The 19,242-nt window shown below is 38.6% G+C and overlaps 4 gene segments (V, D, J or C); 1 reads left to right on the plus strand and 3 right to left on the minus strand.

Annotated features, from left to right (window-relative positions):
• Positions 1-2,638: 2,638 nt before the first annotated feature.
• Positions 2,639-3,267, minus strand: LOC120435723. The segment is given in 2 exon segments: positions 2,639-3,105; positions 3,213-3,267. Coding segments are annotated over 2 exon segments (381 nt in total).
• A 3,685-nt stretch (positions 3,268-6,952) lies between these two features.
• On the minus strand, positions 6,953-7,434 carry LOC120435567. The segment is given in 2 exon segments: positions 6,953-7,275; positions 7,383-7,434. Coding segments are annotated over 2 exon segments (375 nt in total).
• A 3,632-nt stretch (positions 7,435-11,066) lies between these two features.
• On the plus strand, positions 11,067-12,636 carry LOC120435730. The segment is given in 2 exon segments: positions 11,067-11,146; positions 12,235-12,636. A coding segment is annotated over 1 exon segment (264 nt).
• Positions 12,637-17,818: 5,182 nt separating this feature from the next.
• Positions 17,819-18,300, minus strand: LOC116324445. The segment is given in 2 exon segments: positions 17,819-18,141; positions 18,249-18,300. Coding segments are annotated over 2 exon segments (375 nt in total).
• Positions 18,301-19,242: the final 942 nt, after the last annotated feature.

The following is a 19,242-nucleotide window of genomic DNA, read 5'->3' on the forward strand; positions in this document are numbered from 1 at the left end:
TTTTTATTGCTATCTTGAAAATAACTTGTATGTACAACTTGCATGTATCCTCCAACACCATCTCTACTGCATCTGTAGCTGACATAATTGTTGGAAAGACAATCGACTAGGATGCGCTATAAATCCTGGGATAGGGGATGTGCCACAAAGGACACACCCGACCTGTCCTTCAAATCCGGGTAAAAGGAGGACGCATTTGTGGGCCGCATTTGGCTATGAGGCAGATTTACATGGTGATGCAATGGTAGAGTAATATACTTATCATGCACTAATTTACTGTACATACAAATATGCAGTTCTGCATTATGACAAACTATTCCACCAGATGAACCTGAAATCTATGTATAACAACTGACCTGTGTGATGTCCAGAAACACATAAAACATTATTTACCAACATATAAAAAAAACATGGTAAGGACACGTTGGGGTGAAGTAAGATGACCATTTTGTAGTCCATTCTGGTTAATGTAGTTTCAACATTGCAAATATCTGTTGCTAAGGAGTCTAGTCTAAGTGTGGTTGCATTTTCTAAGCACAGTTTTGCTCTTTTCACTATCACCTTTCGTAACTACACACCTTTCCTTGACCTTATAACGTTTTCCACTGAGGTTAAGGAAAATTGGTTAAGAAAAGGAGACAGGAGGTTTTTTTTAAGTGATTCGAAGCACCTCAGTTGTTACGCTAAAGTGATATTAAAAGTGAAGGCTGTGAGATTATCATACTACAGGGAGTGCAGAATTATTAGGCAAGTTGTATTTTTGAGGAATAATTTTATTATTGAACAACAACCATGTTCTCAATGAACCCAAAAAACTCATTAATATCAAAGCTGAATGTTTTTGCATGTACGGATGCAAATATGTATATATACATATATGTATGTATGTGCGTGTATGTTTGCAGGTGTATTTATAACTTGTACATATCTTTCTTGTGTAAATGTAAATTTGTCATTGTGTAAATACTTACGCTTATTGTGTACTTCACACACACATGGAGATGCTAAACTGCCTTTCACTGTTCTTGTAACAGTGACAATAAAAAGCTATTCTATTCTATTCTATTCTATTCTATTTTTGGAAGTAGTTTTTAGTTTGTTTTTAGTTTTAGCTATTTTAGGGGGATATCTGTGTGTGCAGGTGACTATTACTGTGCATAATTATTAGGCAACTTCACAAAAAACAAATATATACCCATTTCAATTATTTATTTTTACCAGTGAAACCAATATAACATCTCCACATTCACAAATATACATTTCTGACATTCAAAAACAAAACAAAAACAAATCAGCGACCAATATAGCCACCTTTCTTTGCAAGGACACTCAAAAGCCTGCCATCCATGGATTCTGTCAGTGTTTTGATCTGTTCACCATCAACATTGCGTGCAGCAGCAACCACAGCCTCCCAGACACTGTTCAGAGAGGTGTACTGTTTTGCAATTTTAAGACTGCTGCATCCCTCTGCAAGATATCTCACTATTTTTGACTTTTCTGAGCCTGTCAAGTCCTTCTTTTGACCCATTTTGCCAAAGGAAAGGAAGTTGCCTAATAATTATGCACACCTGATATAGGGTGTTGATGTCATTAGACCACACCCCTTCTCATTACAGAGATGCACATCACCTAATATGCTTAATTGGTAGTAGGTGTTCGAGCCTATACAGCAGGGGTGGGCAATTCCAGGCCCCGAGGGCCGGTGTCCCTGCAGGTTTTAGATCTCACCTTGGGTCAACACACCTGAATCACATGATTAGTTCGTTACCAGGCCTCTGGAGAACATCAGGAGATGTTGAGGAGATAATTTAGCCATTTAAATCAGCTGTGTTGGTTCAAGGACACATGTAAAACCTGCAGGGACACCGGCCCTCGGTGCCCACCCCTGCTATACAGCTTGGAGTAAGACAACATGCATGAAGAGGATGATGTGGACAAAATACTCATTTGCCTAATAATTCTGCACTCCCTGTATCTTATGCCACGTTATACCTTTAATTAAAGATTGTGAAATCATTATGTAGTTTTAGGTTGCATTATTCTCCTGACTTAGAACAAGGTGATAACTATTACAGTTATTAGACTGATTTGTATTACATTAGACTGCTGATTTATTGTGAATGAATTACGTTGTTTTATGATGCATTATACTGCTGATTTATAAGAAATACTGTTTTCAGAGAATCATGGCCTTATTTGTCTGATTAGGAAGAACAGAACATACTGCACAGGAAGCCAAGGTCATAACTTAGGCTCACTGAGAGAGAGAAAGAATGTGGATGTTTAGGTTTTATGACTGTGGAAGGGGGGCCAAAGCTATAAGAATGTGAGAAACGGTCAGACACTTTGAGATCTGGCGGACACCCTCCGGTCCACATCTCCCGTCTGGACGTTTTTAAAGCTCAAAGTGTTGTATGTAATATGGAATAAAGAGATTGTTGATTGAGCATTTATACACCGAGTGTTGTTCTTCCTTCAGCCCAAAGTTGAAAGAATTGGGACATTTAACAAGGCCAAGCCTTTTCTCATGAGTTCCCTTTTTATTTAAAAATCAGATATCATGATGGATTTATGATGAAAACTAAACAAAAGAAACAGTTATGTAAATCTTACCAGTTCTTAAGACATTGCTGTAGAGTGATAATGTGTTTAAAGAATACCATCGCTCTCGTGTGTCTAAGTGTGTGGCTCACACACACAAACACAGCTGTCAGCTGCAGCAGTCAGTTGAGTGTCCATTAAGTCTTAGTAAGGGAGGTTTTTGTACAGCAGTTTTTCACTGTGTGAACACCCGTTGACTGTTGATCATATGAGTACCCTGACAGTAATAAACTGCTGCATCTTCAGCCTGGACTCCACTGATGGTCAGAGTGAAGTCAGAATATGATCCACTGCCTGTAAAACGAGCTGGAATCCCTGATGCTCGTCTGCTAGCATAGTAAATGAGCAGTTTAAAGGTTTCTCCATCTTTCTGTTGGTACCAGGCTAACTCATGCACATTAACATAATAAACATTCTGACTGGTCGTACACTTGATGCTCACAGATCCTCCCACAGCAGAGCTCACTGCTCCAGACTGAGTCACTGTGATCTGTCCTCTGGACTCTGAGGATACAGAGACAAAAACATAAAGCAGCTTCATGGTTTTGTGGGCTTCATTTCAGAGGGACAGATGTTGATAGAGGAGAGGAGTTTGATTCTCTGGACTTTACCTGTGAAGCAGCAGCAGAGGAGAGTCCAGATGAGGACGCAGATCAAAGTCATGTTTTTGATGAGGAGGATTTCTGTGGCTTCTGTTGTGATGAAGGACAGCTGTCAGTCATCCAGTGTTCAACTCTCAGGACTATAAACTCTCCCAGAGCACTGGAGCATGGTGCTGCTGATGCAAAGTGCCTCTCTATGGAAATGATCTGACTCTTTTGTTGTGAGTCAATTTGCTGCATTGACTTGGAACCAGTTGTCCTCTTAGAGTGAAGGGTCACTGAAAATGTATTAAGTTGCTCTAAGAAGTCATCACTATCCGCTAATTACATATTTAGATCATGATGGTTTGGTCTTTCTTCATTTTTTATACAAATGTATTAGACAGAACTCTCTGTCACATCAAATGAGGGAATATGTTTGGGAAAAACTAATTTCCATCCCTTCAGTCCTCTTATACCATGGAGACTCTCTCACATCAGCTGTGTTCTCTACATTTATGTCAAACTGAATTTTATCTGTAAACAAGATTACAAGACTACATCCTCATATGATTCATTTTGAAATTTGTACCACATTAGTTGTTCTTTGTGTCATGAACCGCTGTGCGGCAGGCAGGAGTTGGACCCAAAATGCAGGCACTCAGGCACGAGGTTTAAACACAACGAACTCAGCTTTATTGCTGGCAGGGGAAAGTCATACAGAAGCAAACTAAACTCACAGGGAGATCCACACAGCATGAGGGACAACGCAACACTGACTCAGAGAAACACAGGGTTTAAATACACTGTGAAGTAACGAGGGGAATGAGACACAGAATGAGGGCACAGCTGGGAGAAATCAGAACTGACGAGACAAGGAAGCAAAGCAGGACACATTCACATAAGACACGGACCTTCAAAGTAAAATAGGAAGTATAACACAGAGACGCGAACCTGACACGGTGGAGACAGCAACTAAGAAACACAGACATAAATCATAAGGCAGAGGACTCTAAGAACCAAAATACACAGAGGGAAATATTAAGCTTGGAACACAAGAAACTAGTCTCGAGGGAGTAACAAAAGACCAACCATGAGAACATAATTCACAATACAGAGTGACAGAAAACAAGAAGCTCAAACATGCAAAGACACAGACGTACACAGAACAGAGGGGGCACAGAGAAACATGAAGGGCAAGGGATCAAAACTAGAAACCATAGAATAAATCACACAAGTACAAAATACAAGAATCACAAAGAACTAAAAACGCAGGGTCAGGAGACCCAGGATCCTGACACTTTGGGTTCATTAAATTTGATTTATTCAAATAAAACCGGATATTTGTGAATATAGAAACTCTCTCATATTTTTATGTAGTCAGTTATTGCTTCAGATTTATTATGTGAGCAATGTGAGTGTTCTGAAGCTCTTCATGTTTCTTTAAGAATATTTCAATCATTCTGGACTCTTGAGGATACAAAACAAGTTCATGCTTGATGATAAAAACAACACATTCTAGTGTCTCATTAATAAATGTGAGGAATACCAAAAACACTGCCTGAAATAAACCTGCATCATTTTCTATTCAAAAGGTTGTAATGAATGACTGAACTTTGCTTGAAATCATGTATGTGAAAGGTCATAGAGAGAGCAGCAGGGCGTGGCCTAAAATAGGGTGATGTAATGTACTATGATGTGGACATGAAGGAGAGGAGGAGAGAGAAGAAGAACATATAAAAAAAACCCATGCAGACGGAATAAGTAGTTCTGCCTCTAGTTTCCTGTGATGGGTAGAGAACATCTCTCTGTATGTTCACGCCTTCAGTGGAAGCAGGGTGGACATTCAGAGGACCAGCATTTAGAGCTGGGCGAGTCTCCTCAAGCCAGACTTCCTGTACTGGGGCCGACTGGTTGAATCTACATTGTAATGCAGCACGAGCAATGAGCCGTCATTGCAAGGGGACAATGCAACTGAAAATAAACTGGATCATAACCTTCATATTGATCAACATGTATGAGGTTCTTTGCACTGACTGTTTAAATGTTCAATATTAGTGTTTAAAGGGTGTAATATGAGGCTAATCATGTGGATACTTTCAGCTGGACTGTGATCTATAAAGAAATGTTTTTATTTTTATTTTTTAGGACAAAATATAAAACCTTACAGTCAATATGGACAAGAAATCAAAAAATAAAATTGTGTGACACTGTGTCCTGACTGAAAACTGAAAGGTTCGACTGTTTGTATTTTTGTTATCTGTATTGTTTGTATCTGTGTGTGTCCGTGTATAAGGTTTAGAAGTTTAGACAGTAAACAATATGTTCAATAATTATTAAACATACAGGAGGAAACTTTAGCTTCTTAATGATTCTGGTTGACACTGAGATTTTCTTTTCCATAAATATAAATATTATAAAAGGACATTTTGAGCATCGTCTTGTGTTTGTGTTGCTGACTGTGAAGGATTCTGATGCTGATCTTTGTCTTCATGTGTGTCATTTTTAAGTGTGAGTAGCTGAGACGTGTGTGAAGTTCAGGTGAAGACATTTTGACAGGTGAGACCTGAGTCTGGGAACCGCCCCTGGTAGGCGGAGCTGGTCTTTGCTCCTTTGATAAGCGCAGGTGTGGGCAATTGGGCATTTTCTCTGCAAACCTGAAGCTGCAAGTGCTCAGTCCAAGTTGGGCAAGTTGGTGTTTGTAACTTCTTTCTATGAAAGTCTGATATGGGTTCTCCCCTAAACTTCTGTTAGAACGGTGGGAAACATTGCTCCCGTGAGAACCGTATAGTGGACTTCATCGCCACTGACCCACAGTTATTAGGGTGTGACACGAACTTGTGGACAGTGTACCGAGCTGCTGCTTTGCCAGGTGGATTTCTGGCTGTGGGCAAAGGACCCGACACATCAGTGTGTTTTAATTTGTTTTAAACTGGTGAAAGTCGACAGACTGACTGCTGCGGCTGTCGATTGTTTTGTTTGTTTTTTTTGTTTTTTGTTTTTCTGTATCAGTAGGCACCACAGATTGATTCTTTTAGTATTTTAACCCTTTTTTTTATATATAGATATATATTGTTGTGAACGGTGAAGGCGCTGCAGGGAAAACAAATCCTTTTTTTGTCTCGCCGCTTTTGCATGCACAGCGGTGGGCCCGAGTGAAGACGGCACTGAAGATTTGACTTTTCCTATAGTGTTTTGCCCATTTGGGGGTTATGTGTGAGTTGCCGTCCCTTTTTAACCTGTGTTGATTTGTTCCTAAACGGTTCCCCAGCAGCGCTTGTCCTGTCTCACGGGCAATCATACAGTTTTATCGTTTTGAAATAAGGTAAAGTTTTTAATTGTTTTTAAGTGCCGCTGTTACATTGTTACTTTTATTTTGTATTAAAAATTAAATTCTTTTTAACTGACTGTGCGCCTACGGCTCTGTCCTATTTTAAATAGGTATCTACCACTGGTCACAACATGATGGCTGAACATTTTCTCATTAGGTGTCACAGCTCAGTTCATGTTGATATTTTTGGAAATGAGATAAAATGTGAGATCATGATGGGATAGAGATGGATGCTGAGTAAGTGATGCAGAGAAATTTCCTCCAATCATTCATTTTAAACATATTTTAGTTTCACCGCAGTGTGTGTGTGTGTGTGTGTGTGTGTGTGTGTGTGTGTGTCCTCAGTGAACTGTATCAGTCTCTGCAGTATCTTCCAGCTGCAGCAGTCACTTCAGTTTCTGTTCAGTCTGACTGAGGGAGGTTTTTGTACGACTGTCTTTCACTGTGTGAACACCCACTGACTGTTGATGTAGTGAGAACTCTGACAGTAATAAACTGCTGCATCTTCAGCCTGGACTCCACTGATGGTCAGAGTGAAGTCAGAGTTCGATCCACTGCCTGTAAAACGAGCTGGAATCCCTGATACTCGAGTGGTAGCAAAGGTAATGAGCAGTTTAGGAACTCCTCCATCTTTCTGTTGGTACCAGTGTAAATAGCTTCCACTATATACGCTCTGACTGGTCCTACACTTGATGTTCACAGTTCCTCCCACAGCAGAGCTCACTGCTCCAGGCTGAGTCACTGTGATGTGTCCTCTGGACTCTGAGGATACAGAGACAAAAACATAAAGCAGCTTCATGGTTTTGTGGGCTTCATTTCAGAGGGACAGATGTTGATAGAGGAGAGGAGTTTGATTCTCTGGACTTTACCTGTGAAGCAGCAGCAGAGGAGAGTCCAGATGAGGACGCAGATCAAAGTCATGTTTTTGATGAGGAGGATTTCTGTGGCTTCTGTTGTGATGAAGGACAGCTGTCAGTCATCCAGTGTTCAACTCTCAGGACTATAAACTCTCCCAGAGCACTGGAGCATGGTGCTGGTGATGCAAAGTGCCTCTCTATGGAAATGATCTGACCAAGTTTAAAGGCACAATCTGAAAAAGTAAGGGCTTGGAATTCACCATTTGTTTTTACAACATTCTGTACGCCACATAGATCCTGATGGGTTGTGAAGAACTACTAACTGATTATATTTAAAATAAATTCATTTAACAGTTGCTCTTTGCCAAGATGTACAGATGTTAGGAATTCACATTTTTTCTGAATTCCTTCGTTCATGTTTGTAGAATTAAATATTTCATGGAAAGCATTTAGTCAGTGACCCTATGGTGGTGTACAGTGGTGGGTCACACTTACATTTGTACAGTTACATATATTCAAGTAACTTTTTTGAGTAAATTCTACTTGCTGGTGAAGATCATGTGACATAACTAAAAGCTTCACAATGGGAATACAATCGACTTTGTGGAGAAACTGTTTTCTAAACCACTTGTGCCACTGTGATGGTATTTGGAAAGAATGTAATACCACATATTATTTGTATAAATGCAGTTATACTCACTGTACTATTAAGTGAGACATGCTGTTTGACTTATTGGAAACATTTTTAAATTAAGCATAACATTTCATTAGTTTTGTTTGCAATGTTGTTGATCATTAAGGTTTCTTATGACAATGTCAATTTTAAAATTGTGCTATAGGAGACCATAATAAGATGGGTGTGATCCAAAATTAAATATGGTTCAATAGACATGATACAATATGATTTTATCCAATACCATCCACCTCAAACATGTATTACAGTTTTATCTCAGTCGCTTTGGTGCAGTTCTCAAATCAGTGATGCTTTTCCCCAATCAAATGAGGCTTTCTCATTGTTTTTATACACACATACACACTGCTGTTGTTTCTACACTAATAAAGGGATTTGTTACTTTGTTGATCCACTTGAAACTTCAAAACAGTTTTGTCTGACAGAACTCTAGATCTGTCAATTTGCTGAATAGTCAGAAATTTTGCCCCTTATTGACATAATAGCATCATATTGTTGCTGCAGATTTGCCAGCTGGGCACCCCTTTCAACCACATCCCAAACATGCTGTCTTGAACTGAGATCTGGTGACTGTGGAGGCCATTGGAGCATCGTGTTTTTGTTTTTTGTTCTTATATTGTATAATTTTGGTCACTCCATGTGAATTATAACCTCAGTTTCCTGTTCTTAGGTGACAGGCCCTGCAGTGCAGTCTTCTACTGCTGCAGCCCATCTGCTTCAAGGTCACATGTTGTGCTTGCAGAGATGCTCTTCCTGTTTGTATCAAGTGGTTCATTGAGTTACTGTTGTTACTGAGTTACTGTTGCCTTCTTATAAACTCAAAACTTTTAAGCCATTCTCCTCTGGCCTTTGACATCAATGAGGTATTTTCACCCAGAAAACTACAGCTCACTGGATATTTTCTCTTTTTCAGACTGTTCCCCATCAACCCTACAAATGGCTGTGTAAAACAATCCCAGCAGATCAGCCTGTCTGGCATCAACAACCATGACACTTTTAATTATCTTTCTTAATGATGTTTGGGTTAATCCTCAGCAGGCTGTGTTCAACATGTCTACATGTGTAAATGCTATGAGCTGCTGACATGTGATTGGCTGATATTTGGATTAACAAGCAGTTTAACAGGTGTATTTAATAACCTAATAAACACATGCAGTATGACTTTACTGGACTATACAGTAGTTGATGCTGTGGTCTCAGATTGTATACATTTTCTTTTCCTGACACATATAGTTTAATGAGTATTATTTTGCTTTTCTCCATTTCACCAGTTTTGTAAGGTTAAAAACAAACAAACAAAAAAACCCATCAGATTAGATTTTTGTTTCTGAAAACAGTTTTAAACTTTTCATTAGCTGTCACAGTCCGGGTGAGCTGCTGGTAAATTTCCACTAAGTCCATGTTCTCCTGTGTCTGCCTCTGGGCAGAGCTGTCATCTCCTCACCTGGAGCCAATCTGGAGCAATCTACTCAGGATATTTAAGACCAGCGTTGCCGTCTCTTCACTGCTAGTTTGTCAACTTACCCACGGTGGTAACAGGTTACCATGCTTCATGCTCCTTGCCCACGTTTATGTACCTACCTCGTTTTTCTTGTGCTACAGCTCTCTGGTCACGCCACTGCTCCACTCTTCAGCTAAGATCGCCACTCGGACACTCGGCCATACTCACTGCAGTTTCATGCTCCGTCTCCTGGGAAGGATTTCAGTATCACACCTGCTGCCCTCTTGCCACTGCTTCGCACAGGATCACTTGGAGCTCAGGTCAGCCCATCTTAACTCTGTTCAGCTCACCTGGACCTTCACCTACTCCCCTCAAAGTACCACCAACTCCACCTGCAACATAAGCCATACTCCTCTTTAAAATTCATCCACACCTGGAGAAGTCTGTGAACCCACTAACCCCCGTTTCCTCTCTTCCTCTTGATCACCACGCCACCTTAGGCCACCACGCTATGTTTTCTTGTCAGGAATCCCACGCCAAGTATAACTTTGTGTTTTTGTGCCAAATAAAGATTTGTGTAAAGCAAACTCAACCGTCTCCACATGTGGTCCAGCACTTGAGTCCAGTTTCGTACAGGCCTTTGGCCCCTTGTGACATTAGGCCTACATTTTTTGCAGTACTCTTTCCAAAGTCAGTAAGGTTTTGAGAAAAATAGCAAAAGAAAAAAAAAACGTTTTGATGTCTTAAAACGATGGTGAAAGTGTTTTATGAAGTGTCTTTTGCATAGATGAGTCTGTGTTACATATTTTGAGAACTGCATTAAGAGTGGTGAGAATGACGTTCCTGATATAAGACTTTCACCAAAGCAACTGAGAAAAGCAGTGATGGGAAAATATTTACTGAAGTTCATTTAACTGTTCACGAATAAATGTAAGTGAAGTCGTTTGAAAACGTGTGTGTGTGTGTGTGTGTGTGTGTGTGTGTGTGTGTGTGTGTGTGTGTGAAACGATGTCAAAAGAAAACCAAAGCAACACATGGTGAAAAAACCCGAATTGAATCGTAATGTTTACCAGTTAGAAGCCTTCAACAACAAAACTTCCTAAAACACCATTATTTGTAGACAGAAGTCCAAAATAGAAATAAAAACTCATTTTAAAAAAAATACCCCCATATTTGTAGGCAGGGTCTTAACAATGAACATATTCCTTCGGAAATTAAAAAACAAAATTCAGAAAAAAATACTGGTACACTTTCCAGAACTTAATATTTTTGTGAAATTTAAAACATAACTACATGAATCAGAATCAGAAGTGTTTTAGGCTGAGAATTCATTTCAGTGTTTAGAGTTGTGAATAAATAAAAGTGTCAGGTTTAAAGAGATGTATCTTTTCAAATGTGGAAAACTGTAAAATCTACATTTTGAAATCATATTCTTTAAATATTGTTGTAATGGGCTTTATTTGTTTTAATTACACTATTATAATATTATTAAATTATACAAACAGTGAATTGTTTTGTTGAGTTTGTTTTTTTCAGAGTCAGAGAGCCGTGTCTCTCTACAGTCAGAGGTTTTTGTACGGCGGCTCAATGAGTTTGTATCACTGTGGTACACGTTCGGTGGAGGAACCAGACTGAATGTTGGAAGTAAGTCAGTCTTAGAGCTTTTTTTTTTTTTTTTTAAATGGAATTTTCTTTTCTTTTCTTCCATTTCATTTAATATTAAAGGCTAGGAAACTTTTTGTGTAACTGATTAATTATTTTATACATAGATTTTGTCCTAAGAAACAAAGTGAGCTTTGGAAATTTTTATTCAGACATTCAGGACAATTTCTAATAAAAATCTGGGATGTTTCAGAGTATTAATAATTATTTCTGGTTCTGTTGATAAAGTTGTATTTTGAGGGCTTGTAGGTTTAGTTCAGTCTAACAGAGTCAGAGAGCCGTGTCTCTCTACAGTCAGAGGTTTTTGTACGGCGGCTCAATCAGTTTGTATCACTGTGGTGGACTTTTGGTGGAGGAACCAGACTGAATGTTGGAAGTAAGTTAATTAAACTGTGTTTGTTGTTAAATATTTTATCATTTTATTTAATAATTATTTGTTAGACTGCTTAGATGAGAGAAAAGTATTATTTTTTATTTAAAACAATTTTGTTTTTTGATGTTTGTCTTGTTTACTGGACTAATTCAGATTAGCTCTGCAAGTTTCTCTTGTTTAATCTACATTTCTGTCATAGTAAAATATATGTAGACAAGAGTAAACTTCATCATCTTATGATTAGTTTGTAAATTTCCACCACATCAGCTGCTGTTTAGATGAGTTAAAGTTTGCTTTCTGATGTTTTTATCGTGTCAGATGTTTCAGATTTAGTTTGAAACCATGTGAGCTGTTCAATAACATTTCAAATCTATATGAATGAGTAGCTGCTCTGTGCTTGTGTCCACTCATTTCTTCAGTCATCCATGATTTAGACTTCTAATCATTTTAAAGCTAAACTTCTGCTGTAAATGTTTCCACATCTTCTTCTTTTATTTCCAGTGTAGTTTGAACATATTTCAGGTCAAACTGTGTGATGATTCTCTCTGTGCTGATATGCATGAGAGGTTTCTTAAAGGGAAGTGAAACAATGTGTGAGTGAATGACTGGTGGAGCAGAAAAAACACCTGACAGAAACTTCTTCACGGAGAAATTCAAATTGTGGTTCGTGTCCTCTAAGCTGATTGGTGTTTCCTAGGTGATACCCGCCCTGCCCTGAAGGTGCTGGGTCCCTCCAGTGCAGAGCTGGACCAGGGGAAGGCCACGCTCATGTGTGTGGCCAACAAGGGCTTCCCCTCAGACTGGAGTCTGTCCTGGAAGACGAGCGACAGCAGTGGCAGCAGCAGCATCAGAGGGGAGGAGAGCAGGACTCCTGGAGTGCTGCAGAATGACGGCCTCTACAGCTGGAGCAGCACCCTGACGCTCACTGCAGACCAGTGGGGGAAGGTGGGCTCTGTGACCTGTGAGGCCACCCAGGGCTCCCAGACTCTGGTCTCAGAGATACTGAGGAGAGACCAGTGTTCCCAGTCCTGATGTCAATCACTGAGTCTTTGATGATGTTTTTCTTCTGTCTCTTTGTTTCTTTTTGTTTGCAGATTTCCATCTCATAAAGACAAAAATCACAGCAAAAATCTCCTCTAGTTTCATCCTTTTGTGTCTGTTGTAAAGCTGATATTTCAACCTTTTAAAACAATAAAAATGTAACGAGAAAACATGTTCTTTGACTCTGTGAATTTAATAAATGCACATTAAAAAATGAAGAATTTGAAAGATTTATTTAGACAGACCAAAATAAAAATATCAACAAAAGACAACAAGTGTAATGTGCAGTGAAAATGCTTAAATATATTTTTAAACCCATATATTAAATATTTTTCCTATAAGATGTTGAGGTCATATCAGCCATAGATTATCTGTGTGTTCTTCATAATTTCTATTCTCAAAGCTGTTTTATGATCTACATTTTAATCTGACATTAAACCTAATAAGTAAAATTAAAGAGCAGGCTGTCATCTGTATGTTTAAAGAGAGATCATTTAAATCAAGTTTAAATGAAGATTTACTGAAGTTTTATTAATGAAGTATTTGGCAGTGAAACTCTGATGAACAACAAAGCAGAGAAGAGTCTAGAAGCTGGTGGTGGCAGAGATGAAGCAGTTGGAGACTTAGCTGAGGATCTCTAATTGTCCAGGATGAGGTGGAGATAAGGAGTCTGAGATTTAAAGCACACAAAACAGAGGCTGAGTGACTCACAGAAGGCGGCGAGACGATAACTGGACTCAAATAATGACGACAGAATTGAGCTTGACAGTGGACATGATGTTAAGAACAGACTAACAGAACAAACACACAGGAATGCAGGCAGATGAGAGACTACAGGTTTGCTTTAATGAACTTACATATAGTTTTAGTTTTTGTCCAGTTTAGTTAACTGTGTTTTAGTCCTCTCTTTCTTTTGTTTTGTATTTTTCATGCAGTCTCAATAAACGTCTCGTTTTCATTTAAATTCCATCCTGTTTTCACGTGTCTGATTTTGGGTCCTCTCACTCTCCGCTCCACACAATCTGCTGCAGATCGAGACATTAAATGAATTATTCATTCTTTTTGTTAAAGCCTTTATTAGTTCCATTATTTTATTTTTTTTTTTATAATTTTTTATTTTTCCATTGACATTCAGAAACAGACATTCACAGCATATACATCACATGAGAATACTTCTTGCATCTATTGTCTGCCCTTATTGCCAAAAATAGTATTTTAGTTTATATCCAGGTTATAAGAAAAGAAAAAGGCTTACAGCCATAACAACAGTTGAAACAAACAGGCAAAAAAGAAAAAAGAAAACAAAACAAACAAAAAAAAAAAAAAAAAAAAAAAAAAAAAAAAACGAAACAAAAAAAACAAATAAAAAAACTATGTACTGAATAGGGAGTGATCTTACTCTTGCATACTCTCGAACGTCATAACTACTGGTTTGTGAAAATAAAATCTGGCCTATGAGGCGTGACATATTTGACCCAGTTTTCCCAATATGATGTAAATTTATCCAATTTGTGATTAACAAAAGCTGTTATCTTTTCCATTTTATAAATGTCCATTGTGATGTCCATCCATATATTTATAGTTGGGCTCTCCGGTAATAACCATTTTCTGGTAATACCCTTTTTACAGGCCATCAGCAAAATATTTACTAAACGTTTATCACTTTTCGGCCATTCCTGAGGTACGTGTCCAAAAAACATAGTCTTACTCTCAAAGGGTATTTCACATTTGAAGATATACTGTAGAGCGTTGTGTATTTCTCTCCAATAGTCCCTCAAAACAGAGCAATCCCAAAAAATATGATAGTGGTTTGCACTTTGGTTTCCACAGTTTCTCCAGCAGACAGGGGAGTTATTATCATAGTGAGACTTCTGGGAGGGTGTTATAAAGTACCTAATTAGGCTCTTCCAGCCGAATTCCCTCCATTTTTGGGAGCTTGTACACATCCATTGATACCTCCATATTGCCGTCCATTCTTCCTCAGATATACTTATCCCTCTTTCCTTCTCCCATTTTATTTTAATATATGAAGTGCTATTAGTTCCATTATTATCATTATTTGTCATGTGGTGTGCTGTGTAGCAGGCAGGATGCAGGACTCACGAGACAGAAAAATTGAACTCAAAGCACAGCTTTATTGCTGGAAAACACTACTACAGTTCAAAATAAAACTCAAACACTAGAAAATAAACCTGGAACCGAGAAACAGAGCTACTTGGAACACAAAGGGCAGAAACACAGTATAATAATGATACGACACAACACTAACAGAGAGATACACTGGGCTTAAATACACTGAGGGATAAAGAGGGAATGAGACACAGGAGGAGAGCACAGCTGGGAGTAATCAAACATGACAGACCAGGGGAAGCAAAACTGAAAACTTTAACAAGGACTAGCAAAATAAAACTGGAAATATGAGACAGTTCACAAAGATGCAGACTAGACACTAAGACGTGGAAACATGACAGACCTCAAAAGAACTAAAACCAGAAATAACAATAATCAAGAAATATAAATTAAACACAAAACACTGGGTCTCACCCAGGACCATGACATTCTCATCAAATTATTAACATGTGATAATGTGGATATCGTACCAAAATAGTAAATTAGCTTCTTATTTTGTATTTATTTATTACTATTATTGAATCTTTGATTTCAGACACCCAAATTGTACGATCATTAAATCATTAAAGTGAATTTGGTTGATTGAGTCAGAAAGCTGTGTCTCTTTACAGTCAGAGGCTTTTTACAAACTCTTTTCTTTCAGGAACCAGACTGGATGTCTGGAAATAATTTAATTTCGTATTTTAAACGTCACTTTGTGTTTCTGTTTCTCACAGAGTCAGCCTGATGTAGAAGTGTGATGTGATGGTGTTTTAACCTGAGTGAGCACTTGATTAAATTATTTACGATATCCATATCCATTTCATCTTTCCAGTAAATCAGTGTATTTGAACCTTTAGAGTCCGAGAGCCTGAAAGTGGGAAAATAAAATAACAAAATGTAAAAACGTATATTTAGAAGGACTGGAAGAGTTTATGAGATCAGACATGAAGACAGTTTATTCTTAACTTAACTTTTTACCACTTTGCTTCAGTTTAGTTCATTTTATATGTAAATGTTTACAAATTGCATTTATTTCATATTTAAATAATGATTTTAAAATGGGAAAGAGAGACATTGTTCTGGTAATTTAATGTTTTTGTGTTTGTTTTTAAATCCTTTAATTGTTTTGTTCAGCCTTATCTCTGAGCTGCTTTACTCCCACACTCCTGTCCAGAAACATATTATTAATATTTATAGTTTAATCCTGTCCTGTATGGCAGTTTTTGCAATCTGAATTATGATCTGAATGCACTGTGGTGCCAGAAACATTTTGACTTTCCAAGATCAGCTCTATAAATTCTCTGTAGGTTTTCCTTTATCTGTATATTTATTCATTTCCTTTAGTGTTATTTCAGTTATTACGTTTTATGTGCAGTATGACCATTTTTAAGCTGACAGACAGGAAAGAAAAAAGGAAGAGGGAAGAAAACAGGTGAAAATATAATAAAAGGATGGAGCACAAAGAAAAGCACGAAGTGTCACCAACTGCTGCACCTGTAAGAAGAAACAGAAGGAAAAAATCATACAGCACCTGGAACACAAAGATATGAAAATGCATGGACACAAAAATCAACAATCTTTTTGCGGTGTGTGTGTGTGTGTGTCTTTGTCACAAAATGCAGACAATAATGAGGGTGGGAAGGCACAATAATGCCCCTGAGGAGTCAGAGGCAGACAGAGATCCAGGAGATTCAGGCCAGCTGGAGCTCCCAGCAAGAGAAGCCCTTTGGCTGTGGGGCGCCCACAGAGAACCAGAGGCAGCAGGCATCGGTCGGATGCCAAGAACAGTGCCCTAGATGCCCAAGGACCACCTAGCACGAGGCAGAGCCGACCTCGATGAGGAAGAGGTTCAAGCATCCCTGACCATAACCCCCAAGAGAGCAGGTCAACGAAATCTAAGCGCAGGGTCAGCGTGACACAGCATTCTCCATTGCTTACTGTAGGCTTTTTGCTTTTTTCCCATTATGTTTTTTTTTTTCATCATTTTCAGTGTATTTAGTCATTTTAATGTACAGCACTTTGTATGAAGTCTGTTTATAAAGTGCTTTAGATAAAGTTGGTGTGTTATGGGGAGTATGTTACAAAGGTTGTATAATTATTTTGTTCTGATAAAATGATAAACTCATTTCTTCAAAGTAAGTTTTGTTTATATAAAAATCAGTTCAATATAACATTTGTCTAATGTTGACTCCAGGGGTTTTATACTGACAGAAAAAAATGTCATATTTGAGAGAAATATTGTAGTATCAATAATGAGACGATGCAGATGAGACAAGTACAAAACATAAATCACAGAGAGAGAAGACAAAATTTAATTATATGCAGTTTCATCAAATTATCCCAACAGAGCACTCACTCTCAGACTGTCAGATTTGACCCCATGGATTCTCCAGGGTTAAAGAGAAATTACCATGTTACTCGTTTCCAAAAGTGGAATGAGAGACAGAGGCTTCAACTCAGAGAAGATCAGCTTCCAAGTTTAAGTCACGAACCAGCATCACCCACATAAAATGTGTGTTTATTCATGCTGGATACAGTTATACTGTATTCATTGTATACTCTGATTCCAATGTATAAAGAGTGAAATGCATGTTTATTACTGCTTGTATTATGTGGATTTTCTGTAGCTCATCATTTCATTCATGCTGGTTTAAACTTTAAGACTTAAAGTTCAAACTGATAAAAACATTTAACTTTGATAAGGACAAATCATGTTGAAGAACTGAGCACAGAGTTTGTCAACAAAACCATTTCACAATTATGCTCCAATAAAGCAAATTAGCAAAGTGGAGTCTAAGCAGTTATAGGAAGTAGGAAACGAATACTGGATTAAAATGTTTGCTAAAACATAATTGATAAGACTTAAATTTCTAGAGCAGCTATTGAATAAATATTTAATTTATCTACTGATGTTTTCTGTGCGTTGGGAGTATTTGGTGGTCTTTTAATTTGTAGCAATACACTCAATGTATGTGTGTGTGTGTGTGTGTGTGTGTGTGTGTGTGTGTGTGTGTGTGTGTGTGTGTGTCCTCAGTGAACTGTATCAGTCTCTGCAGTATCTTCCAGCTGCAGCAGTCAGTTCAGTTTCTGTTCAGTCTGACTGAGGGAGGTTTTTGTACGACTGTTTTTCACTGTGTGAACACATACTGACTGTTGATGTAGTGAAAACTCTGACAGTAATAAACTGCTGCATCTTCAGCCTGGACTCCACTGATGGTCAGAGTGAAGTCAGAGTTTGATCCACTGCCTGTAAAACGAGCTGGAATCCCTGATGCTCGAGTGCTAGCAAAGGTAATGAACAGTTTAGGAACTCCTCCATCTTTCTGTTGGTACCAGTGTAAAGGGTTGGAGCTATAAACATCCTGACTGGTCCTACACTTGATGTTCACAGTTCCTCCCACAGCAGAGCTCACTGCTCCAGGCTGAGTCACTGTGATCTGTCCTCTGGACTCTGAGGATACAGAGACAAAAACATAAAGCAGCTTCATGGTTTTGTGGGCTTCATTTCAGAGGGACAGATGTTGATAGAGGAGAGGAGTTTGATTCTCTGGACTTTACCTGTGAAGCAGCAGCAGAGGAGAGTCCAGATGAGGACGCAGATCAAAGTCATGTTTTTGATGAGGAGGATTTCTGTGACTTCTGTTGTGATGAAGGACAGCTGTCAGTCATCCAGTGTTCAACTCTCAGGACTATAAACTCTCCCAGAGCACTGGAGCATGGTGCTGCTGATGCAAAGTGCCTCTCTATGGAAATGATCTGACTGACTCACACAGTCAATTCATTTTTTTGTTTGTTTGTTTTTATGCTGTTGTTTTGCACAATATTTCATTGTTACGATTATGTGAACGAGAAACACAAATAAGCAGTTAATGTCAAATTGTTGTTCATTAAGTTTTCTGATGTTGATCAGTGTCTTCATCTGTATGTTAGTTTAGAATATATGAGGTGGAGGTAATTATGGTGTAAAAAGCTGAGGCACAAACTTCATGGCCAAGTGTTGGGATCAAATTGTTAAATGTTGTCATTGTGTTACTTAAATTTGTAAGTCTTAGTTCAAGCAGCATGACCAAAGACATTCCTTTGTTTCTGTTGACCTCCCCAGCCTGTTGTTGGGGATTTTTATAGGCACATCCTACGTGAGGGTTCTGTTTCTTATTTAGTGAGGATGTTTTACTTCCTGCCTTTATGACCTCACCTGTGTTTGTGTATGGTGAGACCGTTAGAGGGGTTAAGCCATATACAGGGTGGGGGAGATGATCGTTTTGTGGGCAGGAGGTCACACAAACGCACCCCCAAACACAAACACACACACTCACGTGCACCTACACACACACACACGCATTCTCGCACTTGCATACACGCACACACACACATAGAGATGCTCGCACATACATGCACACACACACACACACACACACATGCAGTGTTTTAACCTTTTGTGACCATAGGGGGGTTTTACAATGGGTGGTGCTTGTATTCACTGTATTCAATAAAAAGGCTGCAGGGAAGGCTGTTTATTTGAAGTTGGCTAGGAGACAGGTGAGGAGTGTTC

This window comes from Oreochromis aureus, linkage group 22, assembly GCF_013358895.1.
Source record: "Oreochromis aureus strain Israel breed Guangdong linkage group 22, ZZ_aureus, whole genome shotgun sequence".
NCBI lineage: Eukaryota > Metazoa > Chordata > Actinopteri > Cichliformes > Cichlidae > Oreochromis > Oreochromis aureus.